Raw genomic sequence first — 19,271 nt, forward strand, 5'->3', positions numbered from 1 at the left:
TAAGCATTTCATGAAAGGTCTTATAAAATTCTACCGTATAACCATCAGGTCCCGGAGCTTTACCTATTTGCATAAAGGATATAGCCTTGGCTATCGCCTCTTGTTTAATAGGTGCATCTAACATATCAGCATCTTGAATTGAAATTTGAGGTATGTTTAACCTTTGCAAAAATCTATTCATAGTAATATTACTATCAGAGAATTCAGATTTATAAAGATTAGAATAAAAGTCCATAAATATCTTATTAATTTCATAAGGATCTAAAGTTTCTGTTCTATCTGGTCGGCGAATTTTTAAAATCTGTCTTCTGACCATCCCAGCCTTTAACTGACCTGCTAAAAGTTTGGCAGATTTTTCCCCATGTATATAACATAAACTTTTAGATTTAAAAATTTGCTGTTCAATGGGAAAGGTCAGAAGCAAATCATTGAAGTTCGACCCTTTCTTTACATAGGTCTTCAGTAGGTTTAACTGAATACACTTGATCTATCTGTTTAATTTTATTAATAAGCACTGACAATTCTGCTTTAGTTTTCTTTCTCAAGGCTGCTGAATATGAGATTATCTGTCCCCTAAGAAAAGATTTCAAGGTGTCCCATATAACCAGATTTGACATTCCTTCAGTTGTATTAAATTCAAAAAATATAGAAATTTGCTCCTTAATAAAAATAACAAAAGCTGGATCCTGTAACAATACAGGGTTCAATCTCCACTGTAAAATTTTCAAAAATCTATCCGGAAGCTTAAGGGTTAACTTTAAAGGTGTGTGATCTGAAAGTGCAATGATATCATAAGCGGTCGATGTCCAGCGGGGAGTGGTTGCTCCGTGTCCTCCTGAAGTCAACAACCATCTCTTCTGTTTTGTTCACATTAAGAGACAGGTGGTTGGCTCTGCACCAGTTCTTTAGCCGCTGTTAACCTCCTCTCTGTAAGCTGACTCATCGTTCTTGCTGATGTGACCCACCACGGTTGTGTCATCGGCGAACTTGATGATATGGTTCGAGCTGTGTGTTGCAGCACAATCGTGGGTCAGCAGAGTGAACAGCAGTGGACTGAGCACACAGCCCTGGGGAGCCCCGTGCTAAGTGTGATGGTTTGGAGATGCTGCTCCCGATCCGGACTGACTGAGATCTCCCAGTCAGGAAGTCTAGAATCCAGTTGCAGAGGGAGGTGTTCAGGCCCAGTAGGCTCAGCTTTCCAATCAGTTTCTGAGGGATGATTGTGTTGAATGCTGAACTGAAATCTATGAACAGCATCTGAACATATGTGTCTTTTTTGCCCAGGTGGGTCAGGGCCAGGTGAAGGGTGATGGCAATGGTGTCATCTGTTGAGCGGTTGGGACGGTAGGCAAACTGCAGGGTGTCCAGTGAGGGGGGCAGCAGGGTCTTGATATGCCTCATGACGAGCCTCTCGAAACACTTCATGATGATGGATGTAAGTGCAACAGGATGGTAGTCATTTAGGCAGGACACGGAAGACTTCTTCGGCACGGGGACGATGGTGGCGGCCTTAAAGCAAATTGGAACGGTGGCGCTGCTCAGGGAGATGTTAAAGATGTCAGTGAGAACATCTGCTAGCTGGTCTGCACATCCTCTAAGCACTCTACCAGAGATGTTGTCTGGTCCAGCAGCCTTCCGTGGGTTGACCCTGCACAGGGTTCTTCTCACGTTGGCCACAATGAGACACAGCACCTGGTCATTTATAGGAGGGGTGGACTTCCTCGCCGCCACATCATTTTCTGCCTCAAACTGGGCATAGAAGTTATTCAGCGCATCTGGGAGGGAGGCATCACCCGCACAGTCAGGTGATGCTGTCCTGTAAGTGGTGATGTCCTGGATGCCCTTCCACATGTGCCGCGTGTCGCCGCTGTCCTAGAAGTGGCTGTGGATTAGCTGGGCATGTGCACGCTTTGCCCCTCTGATGGCCCGGGACAGTTTGCCCCTTGCTGTTGTTGGAGCTGCCTTGTCGCCTGATCTGAAGGTGGAGTCGCGGGATCTCAGCAGCACATGCACCTCTGCAGTCAACCATGGCTTCTGGTTGGCACGTACAGTGATGGTCTTGGACAGAGTAACATCATCAATGAACTTGCTGATGCAGCTGGTCACTGATGCTGTGTACTCCTCTAAGTTGGTAGATTTGCCATCGGTTACAGCCTCCCTGAACATGTGCCAGACAGTGTACTCAAAGAAGTCTTGAAGAGCAGAGATGGCTCCTGCTGGCCAGGTTTTCACCTGCTTCTGAACTGGTCTGGAGCGCCTGACGAGCGGTCTGTATGCTGGGATTAGCATAACAGAGATGTGGTCTGAGTATCCGAGGTGGGGGCGGGGCTCTGCCCGGTACGCGTCGGGGATGTTTGTGTAAACCAGGTCCAATGCGTTCTCCCCCTTTGTTGCAAAGTCCACATACTGATGGAATTTGGGGAGCACTGACTTAAGGTTTGCGTGGTTAAAATCACCGGCGACAGTAAACAGACCATCAGGGTGAGCTAACAGAGATGTGACTTCTCTCACCATAACACTGAACACAACCTATGGACTCATTTACAAGGACTCTACAACTAATGTTCTCACTATTATTTTTTTCTCTGGTAAGATGGTGGTGCACTTAGACGCAGCGGCCACTCTGGGTCCAATTAAAGGTGTGTTGGCATGCTTTTGGGGTTAGGACATCCAGCAAGCAAGTTCAACCACCAACCTTCAGATCTGAATCTGGAATGTAGATTCAATTTAAGATACAGCTCTGGACAATGGGATCCGAGAGCTGTGAAAACAACGGTTGATTAAAGGACCACACAACGTTGATTAACATTGTCTGGATGCAAATTGGGGGTGGGATGTGAGAGTCGAGCAGGCCTCTTCCTCCAAATCCTCCTCAAAATGATGCCTGGCAGCATCTATGGGAAAGAGTACAGTCGATGTTTCGGGCTGAGACCCTACAGCAGAACCTCCAGTTCCTCCAACATTTGTGTGTGTTACTTGGATTTCTGGTATCTGCAGATTTTCTCTTGTTCATCAATATGAAGCCTGCTGTGTCTCATTTTGTTGAATAAAAGACTACTCCATATCTACCAGCTCAGTCTCTCCGGTGACTTTGTTCAAGCGACAACAGTTGTATTTGTTCACCATGTACGCAATCACAGGTCGCTGTGTCATTACTGGATGCTTGGAACTTCAAGCTCTGCAGGAGCAAGTTGCTCAATGGCAATGAAGCTGGACTTTTTGCATCTCATTATTGTGTTGTCACCTGTACTTGTGCCAAAATGGTGCATGGTCTCAAAAATGGTGTGAATAATTGTCTTGGACATCTTTTATCGTGATTGCTAGATCCTGCTGGACATTGGTAATGTAGAATACTGCAAGCTCAGTTCACTAGTTCATTTGGCGAAACTGATGGTGTGTGGGAGGGGGGTGGGCTCCGAGTTACGTCAGTTGTTGCACGTACAAGGCCCGTGTGCCTCTGACTGACCTGTTGTGGTTGCTAGTGTAGGAGACGCCAGAACTGGCTGTTTGCTGCTGGATTCTGTACTGTGTTGGGGGCTGGCTGCTCTTGTGGGGGCTGCCCTTTGTCCAGTGTTTGCTCAGTGGAAATACAAGCTGGACCAGTACAACTCAGAAACTTGTTTTTTCTTGCTCTTTGTGAATGTAGTTTTTTTTTCTGAAGTTGAAAACATATGTGCAGTTTGTGCTATGTGCAATGTGCTTTGTGCTGTTGGTTCTGTATCTTGCACCTTTGTCCCAGAGGAATGCTATTTTGTCTGGCTGAATGATAATTAAACTTGTCCTTTGCACATACGTTGCTTGTCAATCTTTATGTGTAGTTTTTCATTGATTTTATTGTATTTCTTTGTTCTACTGTGAATGCCTGTAAGAAAATTAATCTCGGGGGAGTATTTATTTGGTGACATACATACTTTGAAAATAAATTTATGTCGAACTTTGAAAAGTCCACGGTCTTTTTCCTGTATTTCCATACATGAAGTATAAATGGCAGATACATTAGGGATATTTCAGAGACTCGTAGAGAAGCATTTGGAGCCTGTGGAAGGCTCGTGCAGAAATTGGAAAGTCCAAAATTGGTTTGCCTGCCGAAGACAGGGTAATGCTTGATTTCTGCCTGTTATGCCTCTGGCATATAAAGCAGCAATGATGGTCCTCCCTCTCGCTCTGTTCTTGGCCATCTTCTCTATTGTGCTCCAGATGTGGTTCAGGTTCTTCATTGCTACAGCACCAAGTTGTCTTTAGTCTTGCGCCTTTCCTCCGCTCTTCGGGGATCCAACAGAGAGCTGTCTTCATGATGGAGTCAGCTTCTCTACTCGTTACATGCCCAATCCATCTCCAATGTTTTCTCATAATGATTGTGACCATGTCCTCTTGATGACAGTGAAGGAATAGGGTGCGGTTGGAGATCTTTCTTGGCCAGAAAATATAGAAGATCCTCTGGAGGATCGTGGTGTGGAATGACGACAGATTGGCAAAGTCACTCTCTGTCATGCACCAGCTTCCTGACCCGTACAGGAATGTGGACAGAGGTACGGCTTCACCTTCGTGTGGATACTGTACTTGGCTGATCCCCATATCTTGCTCATTGATCTGTCGACAGTTCTAGCTTTGCTGAGCCTGCACCGGATGTCACTCTTGGTCCCACCATCCTGCCGAATGATGTACTCAGGTCCGTGAATATGCTGGTTCAATCGATGCCATATGCCTTGATGGGAGGTGAGGGTCACAGTCTCAGTCTTTCTCTGGCTGACTGAGTCCAACCTGTACACCAAAGGTGCACAGGCGCTGAGTTTTCTCTTGCATGTTCTGGTGTGTACGTGATAGTAATGCAAGGTCATCCGCAAAGTCAAGGTCTTCCAAAGTAGAGAATAAAGTTTATCTGATGCCTCTCTGCTTTATCTTTTGTTGTTTGATTGACATCAGCTTGAGCTTCGTCACTGCTACAACAATGTGGTGGTCACTATCTGCTGCTGTCTTCACCTTTACATCCTGCAAGGATCGTCTCCACATACCATTGATCATCAAATGGTCAATCCGGTTCTTGTTTCGTCCATTGGATGAGCACCATGTCAGTTTGTGGATTTCACGCCGTGGAACGAGGATCTCTCCTATGGCCAGATTGTTCAAGGCAAAGAATTCCACCAGTCTTTCACAATTGTTATTCATGGCTGCACGACCATGCCTGCCCATGACCCTGGTGAATTGTGAGTTACCATTTCCCACTTTGGCATTTAGACTTCCCATGACAATAATTATGTCATGGCATAGTGTTAACTCTAGCTCCGATTGCAGCTATCTTTTTCTGTAATGTCACTATTGTTAGTTGGGGCATAGCACTGATGTACAGTCATGTTCACTTGCTTCCCATTCAGCCTGACTCTCATCAGCCTACTGTTGATTGGCTTCCACTCCAACAAGCACTTCTCAATGCCTTTATTCAAAATGACAGCTACACCATCATGATGCTGACCATCTTCCCTTCCTCAGTATAAAACTGTTTCACTAGTTGCTGCCTTTAGTCTGCCAGACCCTGTCCATCTTCACTGACACCCAATGTTGTAGTGTTATGTAGCCCATAACTGGGTGTCTTACCAGCAAAGTTAGAAGTATCCATTGGAGTCTGGTACTATTTTCAAAACAGTGTTTATTAGTAAAATAGACAAATCAATATCAACAAAGCAAATATACAGATAATACACTTTAGGATTACTAAACCTAAAAGTGTGGGTATGATAATAATCAATAATAAACAAGCTCTATCGTTGTCTAGGGGATAATGAAGTATCATGGGAAAGTATAAAGTTCAGTTGATGTAGGCTGAGGTAGTTGTTGGTTCTTTTGTTGTAACCAAGGTGGGGGGAGGGAGGGAGGGAGGGAGGGGGAGAGGGAGAGAGAGAGAGGGAGAGAGGGAGAGAGAGAGGGGGAGAGGGAGAGAGAGAGAGGGAGAGAGAGAGAGAGAGAGAGACCTTCCTTTACGTGCTTGATCCGTCGAGGTGTTGTGGCCATTCAGATATGACCCCTCTGTCCTTCAGCTACACCATTCTTCTATGGTGGACTCATCACCCAGGCAAGGGTGGACACACACGCAAGCCCCCAACGGCCTCGCTATAAACACTGAGTTAAAACTGACCGATCCTTCGTTCGGTCTCCGAAGCCCCACACCTTCTCTTAGGTTCCAACACTCAAGCAGTGCTCACTAGTGTGTCTCCTGGTGTGTCTGAGGGGTGTCTCCCCAGACCTCACTTTTATCCCTACTCACGGGGTCTCAGGTGTCAATCAATTTTGAATGGCTTAGTCCATCAAACCAGCCCACTCCGGCTGTCCACTGAGGAATTTTAGCGAACAGAATGGTACCAAATAAACAGCCCTCTCTGGAGCCATAAGTCTTACAGGAGTCATAATATGGTGGAACAACAAGTCTCTCTCTCCCGGTGTTATCTCTCCCTTATCTGAAGCAAATGTTCCAGTCCCAGTATGTTTTCCCTTTGTCTTTCTTTCTCTCATTAGCAGCATTACAACAGTAACAGTTTGTAATTCTCCCAGGGGAGGGGACATGGGCAACTTTGTACCCTTCTGCCCATCAGAGTTGTTCATCCTTCGTAACAGTAGCAACACATTTGTGCTAGCTTGCCAGTGTTGTACATAATTTGTACATTCCAAAAACCAGTTTTGATCTTGGTCTTGGTAGTGTTCAGGGCTTCCATCATCATGCCAGTGGAGTCCTCTCAGTTGTCACTACTGTCAGCTGTGCAAGTTCTGGGTGGAATCTCAGGAATTCAGGTCTAGAAGGATTCTTCATTGCTGTTTCCATAACAAATTTAGGGTCATTAGTCCAGAGCTGAACCCCCAAATCTAGAGGACCAGTGGAGTACTCTTAGTTTGGCTTTTACCCTCTGACCTGTTTGACATTGGTGACCTTACCAAGAGCCAAAGCACAGGGCCCTGACTCCAGCAACATAGCTCTCTGAGTAATCGACGCGCACAAACCTCCAAATCCTATGACAAGGTTGTGGTCCTCTTGGAGGACAGAGGTTAATGGTGGGGTACTACTCTGGATAGGGGTCTGCAACTAGTGGTGCTCTGTAGGGATCTTACACTTTTGGAGATGCAATACATAGGAAAAATTCACATTTAATGGCAGGAGCCTTAACAGCATTGATGAACAGAAGGATCTTGGGGTCCAAATACGTGGCTCCCTAAAAGTGGCTGCACTTCAAAGTACATATATGTCACCATACACAACCCTGAGATTCAGTAAACCTGTAGTAAAGAAGATCTATGACAGGCCTGCCTTCATTATTTGAAGCATTGAGTTCAAGAGTCAGGAGGTTATGTTACAACTTTACAATAGTCTGGTCAGGGAACTTTCAGAGCATTGCATCCATTTCTGGTCACCTCGTTTTAGGAAGAATGTGAAGGCTTTGGAGAAGGCATAGAGGAAGTTTAACAAGATACTGACTGATTTGGAGGGCATGTGCTTGAGAAGAGTTCAAAAAGTTGGGGCTGTTTTTTTTTCTAGAGCAGTGGAGGCTGAAGGAATATTTAATGGAAGTTTATAAAAGTTGTGCAAGGCATAGGTGGAGTAGATAGCCAATATCTTTTTACCAGGTTTTGAAATTTGAAGGTGAGAGAGGGGAAGTGCAAAGATGAGTGAGAGATTTTCCTTTTGCACAGTGGTGGGGCCTAGAATGCATTGCCAAGGCAGGCAGTGCAGGCAGATAGCACAGGAGCTTCTTTGTTAGGCAGAGAAGGGAAGGATGTGGTCAATGTGCGGGGAAGAAAGATTAGATTAATTAGGAACTATTGGTTCAATTAATCCATCACAAAATCATGTGCTGAAGACCCTGTCGTATGCTGTTCTTTGCAGATAGTACTCTTTGGGATTGACTGAGATTAGGAAAATGAGAACATAGTTTAATTGCATGAAATATTTCTAATTACTCATTGGAGATATGACAGAGTGGATAAGAAGCTCTTTTCTACTTGGGGAAGCAGGGAATTCATCTCATGCCAAGCTGCATCTCCAGAAGCCATGCCCTTAGAACACAAATACAAGTAGTGTATTTGGATTTCAAAAAGGCAATGGATAAGGTGACCAATAAGATGTAACTGCACAAGATGAGAGTTGTGACTTTAAAGATAACGCAACAACATTGACAGAGAATGGACCAACTAGCAGAAAACAATGATAAAAATGAGAATGTCTGCATTTGCTAGACATCCAAAGCAACACCCACAAAATGCTGGAGAAACTCAGCAGGTCAGGTGGCATCTAGGGAAAAGAATAAACGGTTGACGTTTCGGACTGAGACCCTTCTGGATAACTTTCAGGTTGGCAAATTCTAATTGGTGGAATGCAACAGTGCTGAATGCTGGAACCTTAACTAATTACAATCCATATTAATGACAGATAAAAAAATTGAATGTATTGCACTTTTTGATGATACAAAAATTTGAAAAACTAATTGTGAGGAAGGAACAATGTGTTTGCAAAGGGATTAAAAAATAGACTGGTTAAGCAAATGAGCAGTAATTTGGTAAGTGAAATACAGTTTGGTTATGTGTAATTCCCTAATTTGGTAAAAATTTAGTCATAAGTAACAAAGAAAATTCCTATTCATTCAGCTCTTTTACACTATGGGAGTCCCAGTCAATATGAGGAAAGTTAAAATTACCTACTATCGAGGGGATGACTGGAAGAATTGGATCAGCCCAGGATTGAATGGCGGAGCAGACTTGATGGGCCTAATGGCCTGCTTCTGCTCCTATATCTTATAGTCTTTCTTGCAAAGACCACAAAACCATCAGATCACTGTGAAAACCCATATATGGTTCAGTTAATCACAAACAAGGGAAACTCTGCAGATGCTGGAAATCCAAGCAACACATACAAAAGCTGGAGGAACTCAGCAGGCCAGGCAGCATCTATGGAAAAGAGGTTTCAGGCCGAGACCCTTCATCAGGATGTTCAGTTAATGTTCTTTAGGGGAAGAAACCTGGAATTTTCACCCAATCTGGCCCATTCATAGCACCAGGCCCATGAATGCAGTTGATTCTTAAATGCCTTCTGAGGTAAACCAGTAGGTTATTCACTTCAAAAGCAATTAAGGACTGACAATAATTGTTGGCCTTTCCAGTGGTACCCACATGCTGAAAATGAATAAATTAAACTGTGCTGCTGATAATTTTCTTCAAGGATAACTGAACATAAATTATTGTCTTGAGTTAATTTTGAGATGCTGGAATTAATTTGGCAAAGATGTAATTTCAAAGAACTGAGGTTGGTGACCTCTGGGTGTGCTGGTTTCTTCCTACATGTCAAAGGCACACGGTGGGTGGGGTATTTCCCCACCATAAGTTGCTCCAAATGTGTAGGTGAATGGTTGATCCTCGGTAAATTGATGGAAGATGTTTTGAAAATAAAATTGGTTAGTTTTGGATTAGTCAAAAAAAGGCCATTTGATGTTGGTTTGGACACCAGAGATCTGAAGGGCACTTTCCCATAATTTTTGTTGATGACTATATAAATGAGTTGCAACATATGTTGCTTTAGAATTCACTGCTTTTAATCAGGTGGTCCAGATGACTTCTGCAAACATTTCAAAAAAGAATTACTGTGTATACTGCATTTTAATTGAACTTTCTATCACGTTAGGAGAAATATTTCAAGCAAATTCTGTTCCACGTACATCTAGAAATCTGGTACTTAACTGAAGTAGTGCAGCTGATGTCAGCCAAATAGTATTGTATAATCCAAGTTGATTTTGGGAATTTGACTGAAGACTAATCAGAAATGATCATAAAATAATGCCGGAGATCAAATAAGTTCAAAATAAAATTTATGCTCCACAAGTTGCCATGGAGTTCTAACTATCTGCCTATCAAAGTGAAGATAACTATTCTCTTTTTTGTTTAATTTCAGAAAATGTTGAGACTGCTCTGCCAGGGACTGAAGTTGTTCAATATGAGAACAAATTAAACCAGCAGGAAAAGGGCCAGATTAATGAGATCAATGTGAAATGTTGGCTTGTTCTCTTTTCTCAGGTGTTTGACATGCCAAATATTTGCAGAATTTGCAGCTTTTATTTCAGATCTTCAGCACAAACAACTATTTTCTTTTTGCCTGTTTGAATATTGTTGGGATAGCAATTGTTCATTTTGATATTCCAACTCAAGGCAACGGAAATAGCAAGTTTGAAAGTATAACGTTATCCATTGGCCCAGCTATTCCAACTAGACAAATGTGGCTACCAATCGTTTCAAATATTTACGGGGTGAAATAGGACTATTCTGCGCTTTAGAGTTTAAAGCAAAATTATTACACTCATTGCTTGAAGAACATCCTAATGGCAACAATTGTGTGTATCACCATTGTTTTATAGTTTCCTTGCACTTAAAACCCACAACTCTTGCTTCTGGCATGTTACACTGAGTAAGAAAGAATAAACTTTAGACTTTAAAACATACCTTTTACTTCTTAGCCATTTTTAGGTAATTGCATACACCTGGACACAATTGGGAAAAAGAGAAATCACGGCATCTTCTGTTCCTAATAACAGATACACAGTTATTTTCATTTGATGGGCTGAAGGTTCAGCCTGAGCTGTCCCTAATGTTGCTTCATTGATGTGAATATCCCAATTTTCAGAACTATTAGCATTGCCAGGAAACTGAACTGGGATGGTTGAACGCAGATTACTCCATCCCCCCCCTCCCCAACTCAGAAAACATCCACCTTCTATTTGCTAACTCCACCCACCCAATTCCCTCCTTGTGTTCCTAATCCTATTCCTAACAAAAGGACTTCCCACTACAGATCCCTTTGTGAACTGCTGGTCTCCCTCTCTTTAACACTCCCCACTATCACATTGCAGATCTCCTGCTCCCAGTCCCTTCACAAATTGCATTATCTGTCATCGAAAAACACCCTTACACTCAGCACCATCCAATTTCATCCCTCAGCAGCAACAATTATTCCTCCAACCTATCCTGTCCTTAAATAACACTGGCTGTTTCTTTTACTACTCCTCCCCAGCAACCTACTGTTATCACACTTTTGAAAAGATCTGTCATATGCTCAAATGAATTTTTGATCTCCCAATCTACTTTGTCATGGCCTTTGAACTTTATTTGTTTATCTGTACTGCACTTTCTCTGTAGCTATGCAACTTACATTCTGTGTTCTGTTTTTCTTTTTATTACTTGATGTACTTGTGTATGGCATAATCTAACTGAATAGCACCCAAAAGAACCTTTTCTCTGTATCTCAGTATATGCGATAATAATCAAACCAACCAAACTACTTCCACACAACAATCACAATGACTTAACACATAGAACAGTATAGCACAAGAACAGGCCCTTTGGCCTACAATGATTGACCGATCCAATTAAATTAGCAATCAAATTGCCATCCTAACTAATCTCCTCTGCCTACACAATGTCCATATCTTTGCATTTTCTTTACATTCATGTGTCTATATAAATGTCTCTCAAAAGTCTCTAATACATCTGCCTCTGCCACTGCTCCAGGCAGCATATTTCAGGTACCCATCAATCTCTGGAAAAAAAACCAACTTGCCCACATCTCCTTCGAAATTAGCCCCTCTCATCTTAAATGCAGGCCCTCTGGTATTGTACATTTCCACCCTGGGAAAATGATACTGCATGCCTACTTTATCAATGACTCTCATAATCTTGTAAACCTCTGTTAGATCTCCCCTCATCCTCTACCATTTCAGAGACAACAACCAAGTTTCTTCAACCTCTCATAATAGAACACAGCCTCAAATCCAGACAGCATCCTGATAGACCTCTCTCCTCTCTTGTACCCTCAGCAAAGCCTTGACATCCTGCCTACAATGGGATGACTGGAACTGTATGTAATACTGCAGATACAGCCTAACTGTTGTTTTATAAAGCTCCACACAACTTCCTGACTTTTGAACTCAATGCCTCAACTATTAAAGGCAAGAATGCCCTATGCCTGCTTCACTTGTGTAGCCCCTTTCAGGGAGCTATGAAATTGAACCCCAAGATTCCTCTGCTCAGCAACACTGGTAAGGATCTTGCACTTAACAGTGTACTGCCCCTTTACATTTGACCTTCCAAGGTGTAACACTTCACACTATCTGGGTTAAGTTCCATCTGCCATTTTTTTTAACCCTACTTGCCAAGGACTTATCATGGCCCCTCCTGGCTTTCCTCATTCACTTCTTTTCTGGCTTCTTTATAATCCTCGATGGCTCTATTTGTTTCAAGCTTCAAATCTTTACATACTTTTCCTTTAACTTCTTCACTAAATCCATTACCTTTCTTGACGTCCAAGGTTTTTTACTTTGTCATCCTATTCCTTCCCTCTGACTGGAATATACCTGCCCTGTACTCGGCATTTGGGCTTTAAATACCCTCGGCATATCGGATGTGGACTTGCCCAAAATCAGCTGTTCCCAATAACTCTCCTTAGTTCCTGTCTAATACTCTCATAGCTTACCCTGATCCAGTTTAATACTCTCCCACAAGCTCCATACTTATCCTTATCTATAGCTATCTTACAACTTAAGGAGTTGTGGTCATGTTCCCTAACTGCTCACCCACGGAAAGGTTAGTCATTTGGCCAGGCCCTGTACCCAATACCAGAACAGATCCAGAACAGATCTTCCTCTAGTTGGACTACCTATATATTGATTTAAGAAGCTCTTCTGGATACACCTAACAAAGTCTGCCCAATCTGAAAGTCTTGCATGAAGATGTTCCTAATTTATATTAGGGAAGTTGAAGCTCCCCATTACAACAACTCTGTTGTTTTTAAACCTTCCCTTAATCTACTTGCACATCTGTTCCTCAATGTCCTGGTAGCTATTAGGTTGTCTGTAGTACAATCCCATCAGAATGATTCACCCTTTTTGTTTTTGAGTTCTATTCATTATATCTTCTCAGAGTGTAGCTGTGATATTGTCCCTGATTAGCAGTGCAACTCCTCCCCACTCTTTTAAGTCTTTCTCTATCTTTTCTAAAACATCAAAACCCTGGGATGTTAAGCATCCATTCCTATCCCTCTCTCAACCAAGTCTCTTTAACTTAGTCATGACTTGGTCAAAAAATGGAGGATCAGGTGCTACATTGACTGTAACACCCATGCACCTGCCTAGTGTGTTGATTACTGTGGCAAGTTCACTACTCTGCCTTTCTACCATAATCCAAAAAATTTTTTGCTGGCTTTGCTTCTCTTGGTGATGTTGAGTGGTATCTTGGATAAATCTGTGGAAAGCTATGCCACTTAATTGGAACAAACAGCCATCACTTCTCCCAGTTTGTGAAATAAAGGGGCTGGAATGAGGATGACAGTGCAAGTGCCAGCACGTATAATGGACTGCCCCTTTGCACGTGAAAAACAAACCACAAATGTTGGAATTCTAAAATAAGACAGCAAATACCAAGAACACACCACAGGTCAGGCAGCAGCTATGGGAAGAAAAACAAGAGTTAACATTTCAGGTCGGAGTTCCTTTTTCAGAATGGGTGTCCCAATGCACAGTTCTTCAAACTATTAAAGAAATGTGAGATATCCACCCACGGAAATATTTAGTGATGCAAGTTGAGCACCCCTTATCCAAAATGTTTGGGGCCGGAAGTGTTTTGGATTTTTTCAGGTTTTAAAATATATACATCTATATAACGAGATGCCTTGGGGATGGGACCTAAGTCTTAACACATAATCCATTTACATTCCTTACATAGCTTATACATATACCCTAAAGGTAATTTTATTTAATGTTTTTGTACGTGAAACAATAATGTGTGCATTGAACCATCTGAAAGGTAAGCTATCAATACCTGAGCCACCCAGGTGGACAGTCAGTGGCTGCTTGGCATCACCATCATTCCAGACTCTGAATTTATGTGCTTCCAGTAGACAGTCTTTGTCTTACACTTGTTCATCACACATATAGTATGTAGTGATGTAACCATTCATTGTGTTAGATTTTCATCACACCAAAGTTTTAAAATTTGATGCGGTTGATTTTCTTAAATTTCTGCAACCAGCCTGCTGAATATTCAAAATTACCTTCAATTTTCAGTTCATCATGATAGATCTTTGCTTGTTTTATGATCAGTATACAATTAAGCTGCATACAGTATGACTATCTGACACTGACGATTCCACTCTTTCAATACATACTCAAGATCTTCATTTTTCACTTTACGCAGTGTTTTTCATTAACTTCAGCTTATTACATATGTGAGGTCACTTCTTTATCCAGTCTGTAAGTAGAGGCCTGCTTACATATTGCCTGGGAACCTTTCCAGCACCTAGTGGAATTTGTCAGCATTCAAAAAATCTGAATTTCAGAGGTTTTCAGATTTTGGAATTTCCAAAAAGGGGTTTCTCGGATAATTACAAAAACTAGACTTAACGTTATTAGAAACAGTGAAAAGTAAAATTTGCAGTCTTTCACTTTGACCAGTAGGTGGCTTAACATGACAAATATGTTTATTTGCTTTTTCCTTGATGGCAATGTGCTTGATGTAAAAGAACACTTCACATAATTTTTCTATACAATTTTGTGCTGATTTTCAGACACTGAAATGTTGGGCGTTGTTGTTGTTGGGATTGGTATTGCTGGCAGAGTTCGGATCCGTGACCTTCTGAATCCATTGCCTAACAGTCCCATAGAAAATCTTAAACTCGTGGGTTTTGTCTCCAGGTAAGACCTATTGACCAAAATGCCAACCTTTGCTCAAACATAAGACTGTGATATACTTTTTGCTAAATTTGAACTAACTTTTAGTTTTGGTTGCACTCTAGCTGATGCTAAAATTCAGCAATCTGCTGGCACAACGATGACAGGTGAAACACAAAGAAAAACCCACAGCCAGTCTCATCAAAGATCAAAGTGAATTTATTAACCAGATCCATATATGTCACCACATATTACCTTGATACTCGTTTTCTTGTAGACATTCACAGTAGAAATACAATTGAATCAAATTAATCAGTCCAGCCTTTTTGCAGGTTTTAATGAAATCTCTCATTCTTCTAATCCTTAGAGAATACAAGCCTATTCTACTCAATCCTTGCTGCAAGTATGTACTGTGATATTAATTACGGTAAAGGCTATCATTCCTCTTGTAATGAAAGCTGATGTACCATATGCATTCCAAATCACCTGCTGCACTTGTATGTTGGCACGAGAGCACCAATAATATCCCAAGTGTTAGCACTGCCTCGTCTCTCACCATTTAACAAATACTGTACTTCTTGAGGAGAGTGCAGGCATATCAAACTCTAGTTCCCAGGACAAATAGGACAGAACTGCTGGCTGCTGTTGTGTTTAGGATTCTTGAAAGAGAGAGTTGCCTTTTTTGAAAATTGAAGCAATCCTTTTAAAGGCGGCACAGTGTACTTTGGAACTTCCCTTAGTTTTAGGTGGGCAGGAACCAGCAGTTTCATTCACATTGTGCAACTCTTCTGCCTGGGTATACCCCCAGGCACAAAAGTTTTGCTTTGTTACATGCCCCTATTTTTAAAAGAAAACCTTGTTTAGTATTATCAGAAAGTTTTGTCAATTTTGCCCAAGTCATTTGTAAACCTTACAAATTAACATAAATTTGGCACTGTACCGTTAGAAGTTGGCAACACTTAGTACATTTTTGTGCCGATGCACTCTTCTGGACATTCGTCTCTTCATATTTTCTGAAGATTTTTTTATTCCTCTCTAGCACTTTTTTTCCTCTTTCCTCAAATATCAGAATCATGGCAGAAAAAGCACAAGAGGCTGGAAGGATTTGATGAGGAGAAGTATTCTCAAGTGACGCACACTTGTACAGTAAATACATATGGTAGACAACTTTTTCTTAATTGATTACACTATTATTTCAACACATTTTCTTACAATGTGTCAGTGTCCCTTATGTTTCCTCCCTTTTTATTCAAAATAATGCTTAATAATATATAGGAATACAAAATTATACAGTCCTTTGTCTACATTAATTTTTACCTTCCATTTACTGTTGACACATTCGATTAAAATGTATCAAAACCACCCATTTTTCCTTCTTAAACAGTGCACCTGTAAGTGCTTCAGAGGCTGTTACACAGGGCACAGCCCATCAGGGTCCTCTGCTGACAGGAATTGGACTGTAATCCTCCCCACGGAGCCTTTGTGGTGGCTACATCAAGAATCAGTGTGTAGTCGGCTTCCTCAGATTGTATTTCTTCATTGTGGTATGTGTCAGTTGACAGCATTCACTTCCAGACATCTTACACTGGAGAACCATAAAGTTTTGGACAAACCAAAGTACCTATTTCATGGAGGTGATGATCTGCCAGCAGCATGTGATATTTATCTCAGAATGCATTAGAGAGAATAGCCCATAGATCAGAGATTCCTTTGTTATACAGCTGCTCGGGCAAACCTCAACAAGAGCACATTCATCCTTTGCCAGACTATCTTGGCAAATGCACAGAGCACAAAGTAGTGGAAAATTGTCTCATCTACTTTGCAGCCATAACAATGCTAGCATGCATTGGAAGTGAGACTCTGACCATGCAGGAAGGATCTGATCAGAAGGATCTCTCTCACTGCCAGGCAAGCAATGTCTTAGTGCTTTCTGTTCCAATGTTATATTATTCCATGAAAACCATCTGAAGTTTATATTGTAAATGCTGCCTTTTATCATCATGAGAATGGGACCATAAGACATACTTTGGTATAGAATTAGGTCATTCAGCCCACTGAGTCAGCACTGCCACTCGATCATGGCTGATTTATTTTCCCTCTTAACCTCATTCTCCAGCCTTCTCCCATAACATTTGACGATAAGGCCATAAAATGTAGGAGGAGATAGACCTGATGAGGTAACTCAGTTGATCTTTGATAATACGATGATCTGATCGGGTTCAATTGAGTTTGAAGCCAACCAGATCCCTCCTGGGATGCAGTAATTTGTGATGTATTGTTACCATAATGTTTCAAGCAATTCTAGAATAGCTGATGTTTTACTATGTTCTTCAGCTGCAAGATGAGAGCTCATGAAACTGGAGTAACAGGCTACTCCAGTTGAAAAATAATGAAAAATAGTGTATTTTTTTTAATACTAAGAAACTAAAGGGAGCACCATGACATAGCCCAGAACCTTAAACACTCATACAAGGCTGTCAGACACGAAAGGCAATTGAGTATGTAACTTTATAGAGAAATGCTATTATTTCTCCTTTATATTATTTGATTTCATAATGCTATAAACAATTCTGCAAGTGCCATTCAGTGTCATCTAAGGCAAAAAAAGATTGTGTCGAGAGAGATCATGTTAGCAGAGGTGTTGGTGGCATTTCTTCCTATCATAGAAAAGATAAGAAAGGCTGCTAACGCTGTGCTTTTGATGCCAATGTGCTGAACTCATCCAAGACACTTTCTGCAAAACTGTACTGAAAAACCTGATTGAAATTCATTCCGTGAATCATTTCAAACCTTTTGAAAATATTGAGAAAATGAAGCCTATCAGTTAGAAATGCTGTAGGTGCTCAAATGGGAGTGAACTAACGACTAGACTAAATGTAGATTCCAGTTTGGGCATCATTCTGCAGAGGAAATTAAAGCTGTGGGGGCTGGAGCTCAAAGGTGCTGATTTCAATTCAGTTATTTGAGATAATGTTTTGACTCTGAATCATTTAATTGCGACTTTGCTATGGTTATGAAGTCAAATTGTCCAAACAAGAGCGTCTTGGACCTCCAGGTGGTCCACTGCAGGGGTGATTGATAAGTTTGTGGCCTAAGGGAGAAGGAGGTGAGTTATACAGCTCTTGTTACACTTACATGCAGTTCAACTCTGAGTGAAAATGCAGAAAGTTTGAAGTTAATAACTCATCTCCTTCTCCCTTAGGCCACAAACTTATCAATCACCCCGATGAGTTATTAACTTCAATCTTTCTGCATTATCACTCAAAGAGTTGAACTGCATGTGCATGTAACGAGAGCTGTATAACTCATCTCCTTGTACCTTAGGCCACAACCTTATCAATCACCCCTGCTGTGGATCCATATGCTCCATGACCGCTGGACTAAGTGTGTAAATGTAGGAGGGGACTATGTTGAAAAATGAATGTGCTAGGTTTTCTAAAATTGACTCCTTCGACCTTAAGCCACGAACTTATCAATCACCCCTTGTATTTCTCATTGGTATAAGCATTGCTTGCATACTTGAATTTTTTTTCAAGCCCTTCCCTTAAAGCAGTCCTGGTGGAATTGTTGTTTATTTTTTATGTTGATCCTAGCAAGACGTTTTAAACTTCAGTTTTGGAATGATGTCTGCCTCAGTATGTGACATAAAAAGAGAAAAGCCTGTGCCAGTTTGTGAACATCCATAAAATATTTAAACTGTCCCAGGAGACCTAAGGGGTTTTTAGCAGTACTCGAAGATATTTTCCTAACCACCTCTGGTATTTGGTAATACGAAGTTCTGTACGAAAATAAGCTCACTTCCTCCAGAAGGAATTCGGTGAATAAGTATTAATCTCCTTGTTTTTAGGAATCAAGGATAACGTGCTTCCACTTCAGTCTGTGTGTTCTAATTACCTGGGTGGAATGGGTAGACACTGCCCCATGTAGGGTATGTGTTGCTTGAAGGAGTGTGAGAGTGGAATATTTGGAACAGTGTGTGCTCCTGCAGTTTTTTGTGAAAGGTTCCCCATGCTCCCACTTGAGATTCTCCAAGGCTCAGTGCCTTCGGGATGCTTTCTCTCCACATTGAGATTTAATTGAGTCAGTGAGGGTATTTCATTTTATTTTCCAAGGAAAGTTATTTGGAAAGCTTTGCTCTCCTGTGGGAAATTTCCTATTGCTTTGGAACGCAGACGTTGTCTCAGAATCTAGTGATACATTGGTAGATAATGGTGCCTACCCAAGGAACCTGGTTGAGTATGATCAGAGCCTTGATGCTCTGGAGGAGGATACTAGAGTTGGTAGAGTAGCATAGTAGCCCAATAGCTGATGCTGTTGCCTGGTAGCTCCAGTGATTCGGGTTCAGTCCTGACCCATAGAGTTTGTATGTTCTCCCAGGGGACTCAGATTTTCCCTGACATCCCAAAAACATCCAGATTAGTAGCGTAATTAGCTGCTATAAATGACCCCTTATGTGGGTGGGATGTGGGAGAATTGTGTAATGGGAGCTGAGAAGAGGTTTTTAGGAAGTCAGTGGGAAAATTAGATAGAGTATAGCCCTTTTCAATGCTGTGACAAAGTATGGTTTCCTTAGTATTGCTGATTTGG

The 19,271-nt window shown here is 41.6% G+C and overlaps 1 protein-coding gene across 2 annotated transcripts in view; it reads left to right on the forward strand.

Moving 5' to 3' along the window:
- Window positions 1-19,271, forward strand: part of blvra (biliverdin reductase A) — a 54,122-nt gene that overhangs the window by 8,528 nt on the left and 26,323 nt on the right. Inside the window, exons 1-2 of one of the 2 annotated variants that reach the window (XM_059972374.1) lie at window positions 5,150-5,204; window positions 14,582-14,708. In XM_059972374.1, the coding sequence (XP_059828357.1) occupies window positions 5,165-5,204; window positions 14,582-14,708 (167 nt within the window). In that variant the 5' untranslated portion in view covers window positions 5,150-5,164. Of the gene's footprint in view, window positions 1-5,149; window positions 5,205-14,581; window positions 14,709-19,271 lie in introns of those variants that run through there. The other variant, XM_059972375.1, reaches the window with a different exon arrangement.

Source organism: Hypanus sabinus, chromosome 6 (genome assembly GCF_030144855.1).
Source record: "Hypanus sabinus isolate sHypSab1 chromosome 6, sHypSab1.hap1, whole genome shotgun sequence".
Lineage (NCBI taxonomy): Eukaryota > Metazoa > Chordata > Chondrichthyes > Myliobatiformes > Dasyatidae > Hypanus > Hypanus sabinus.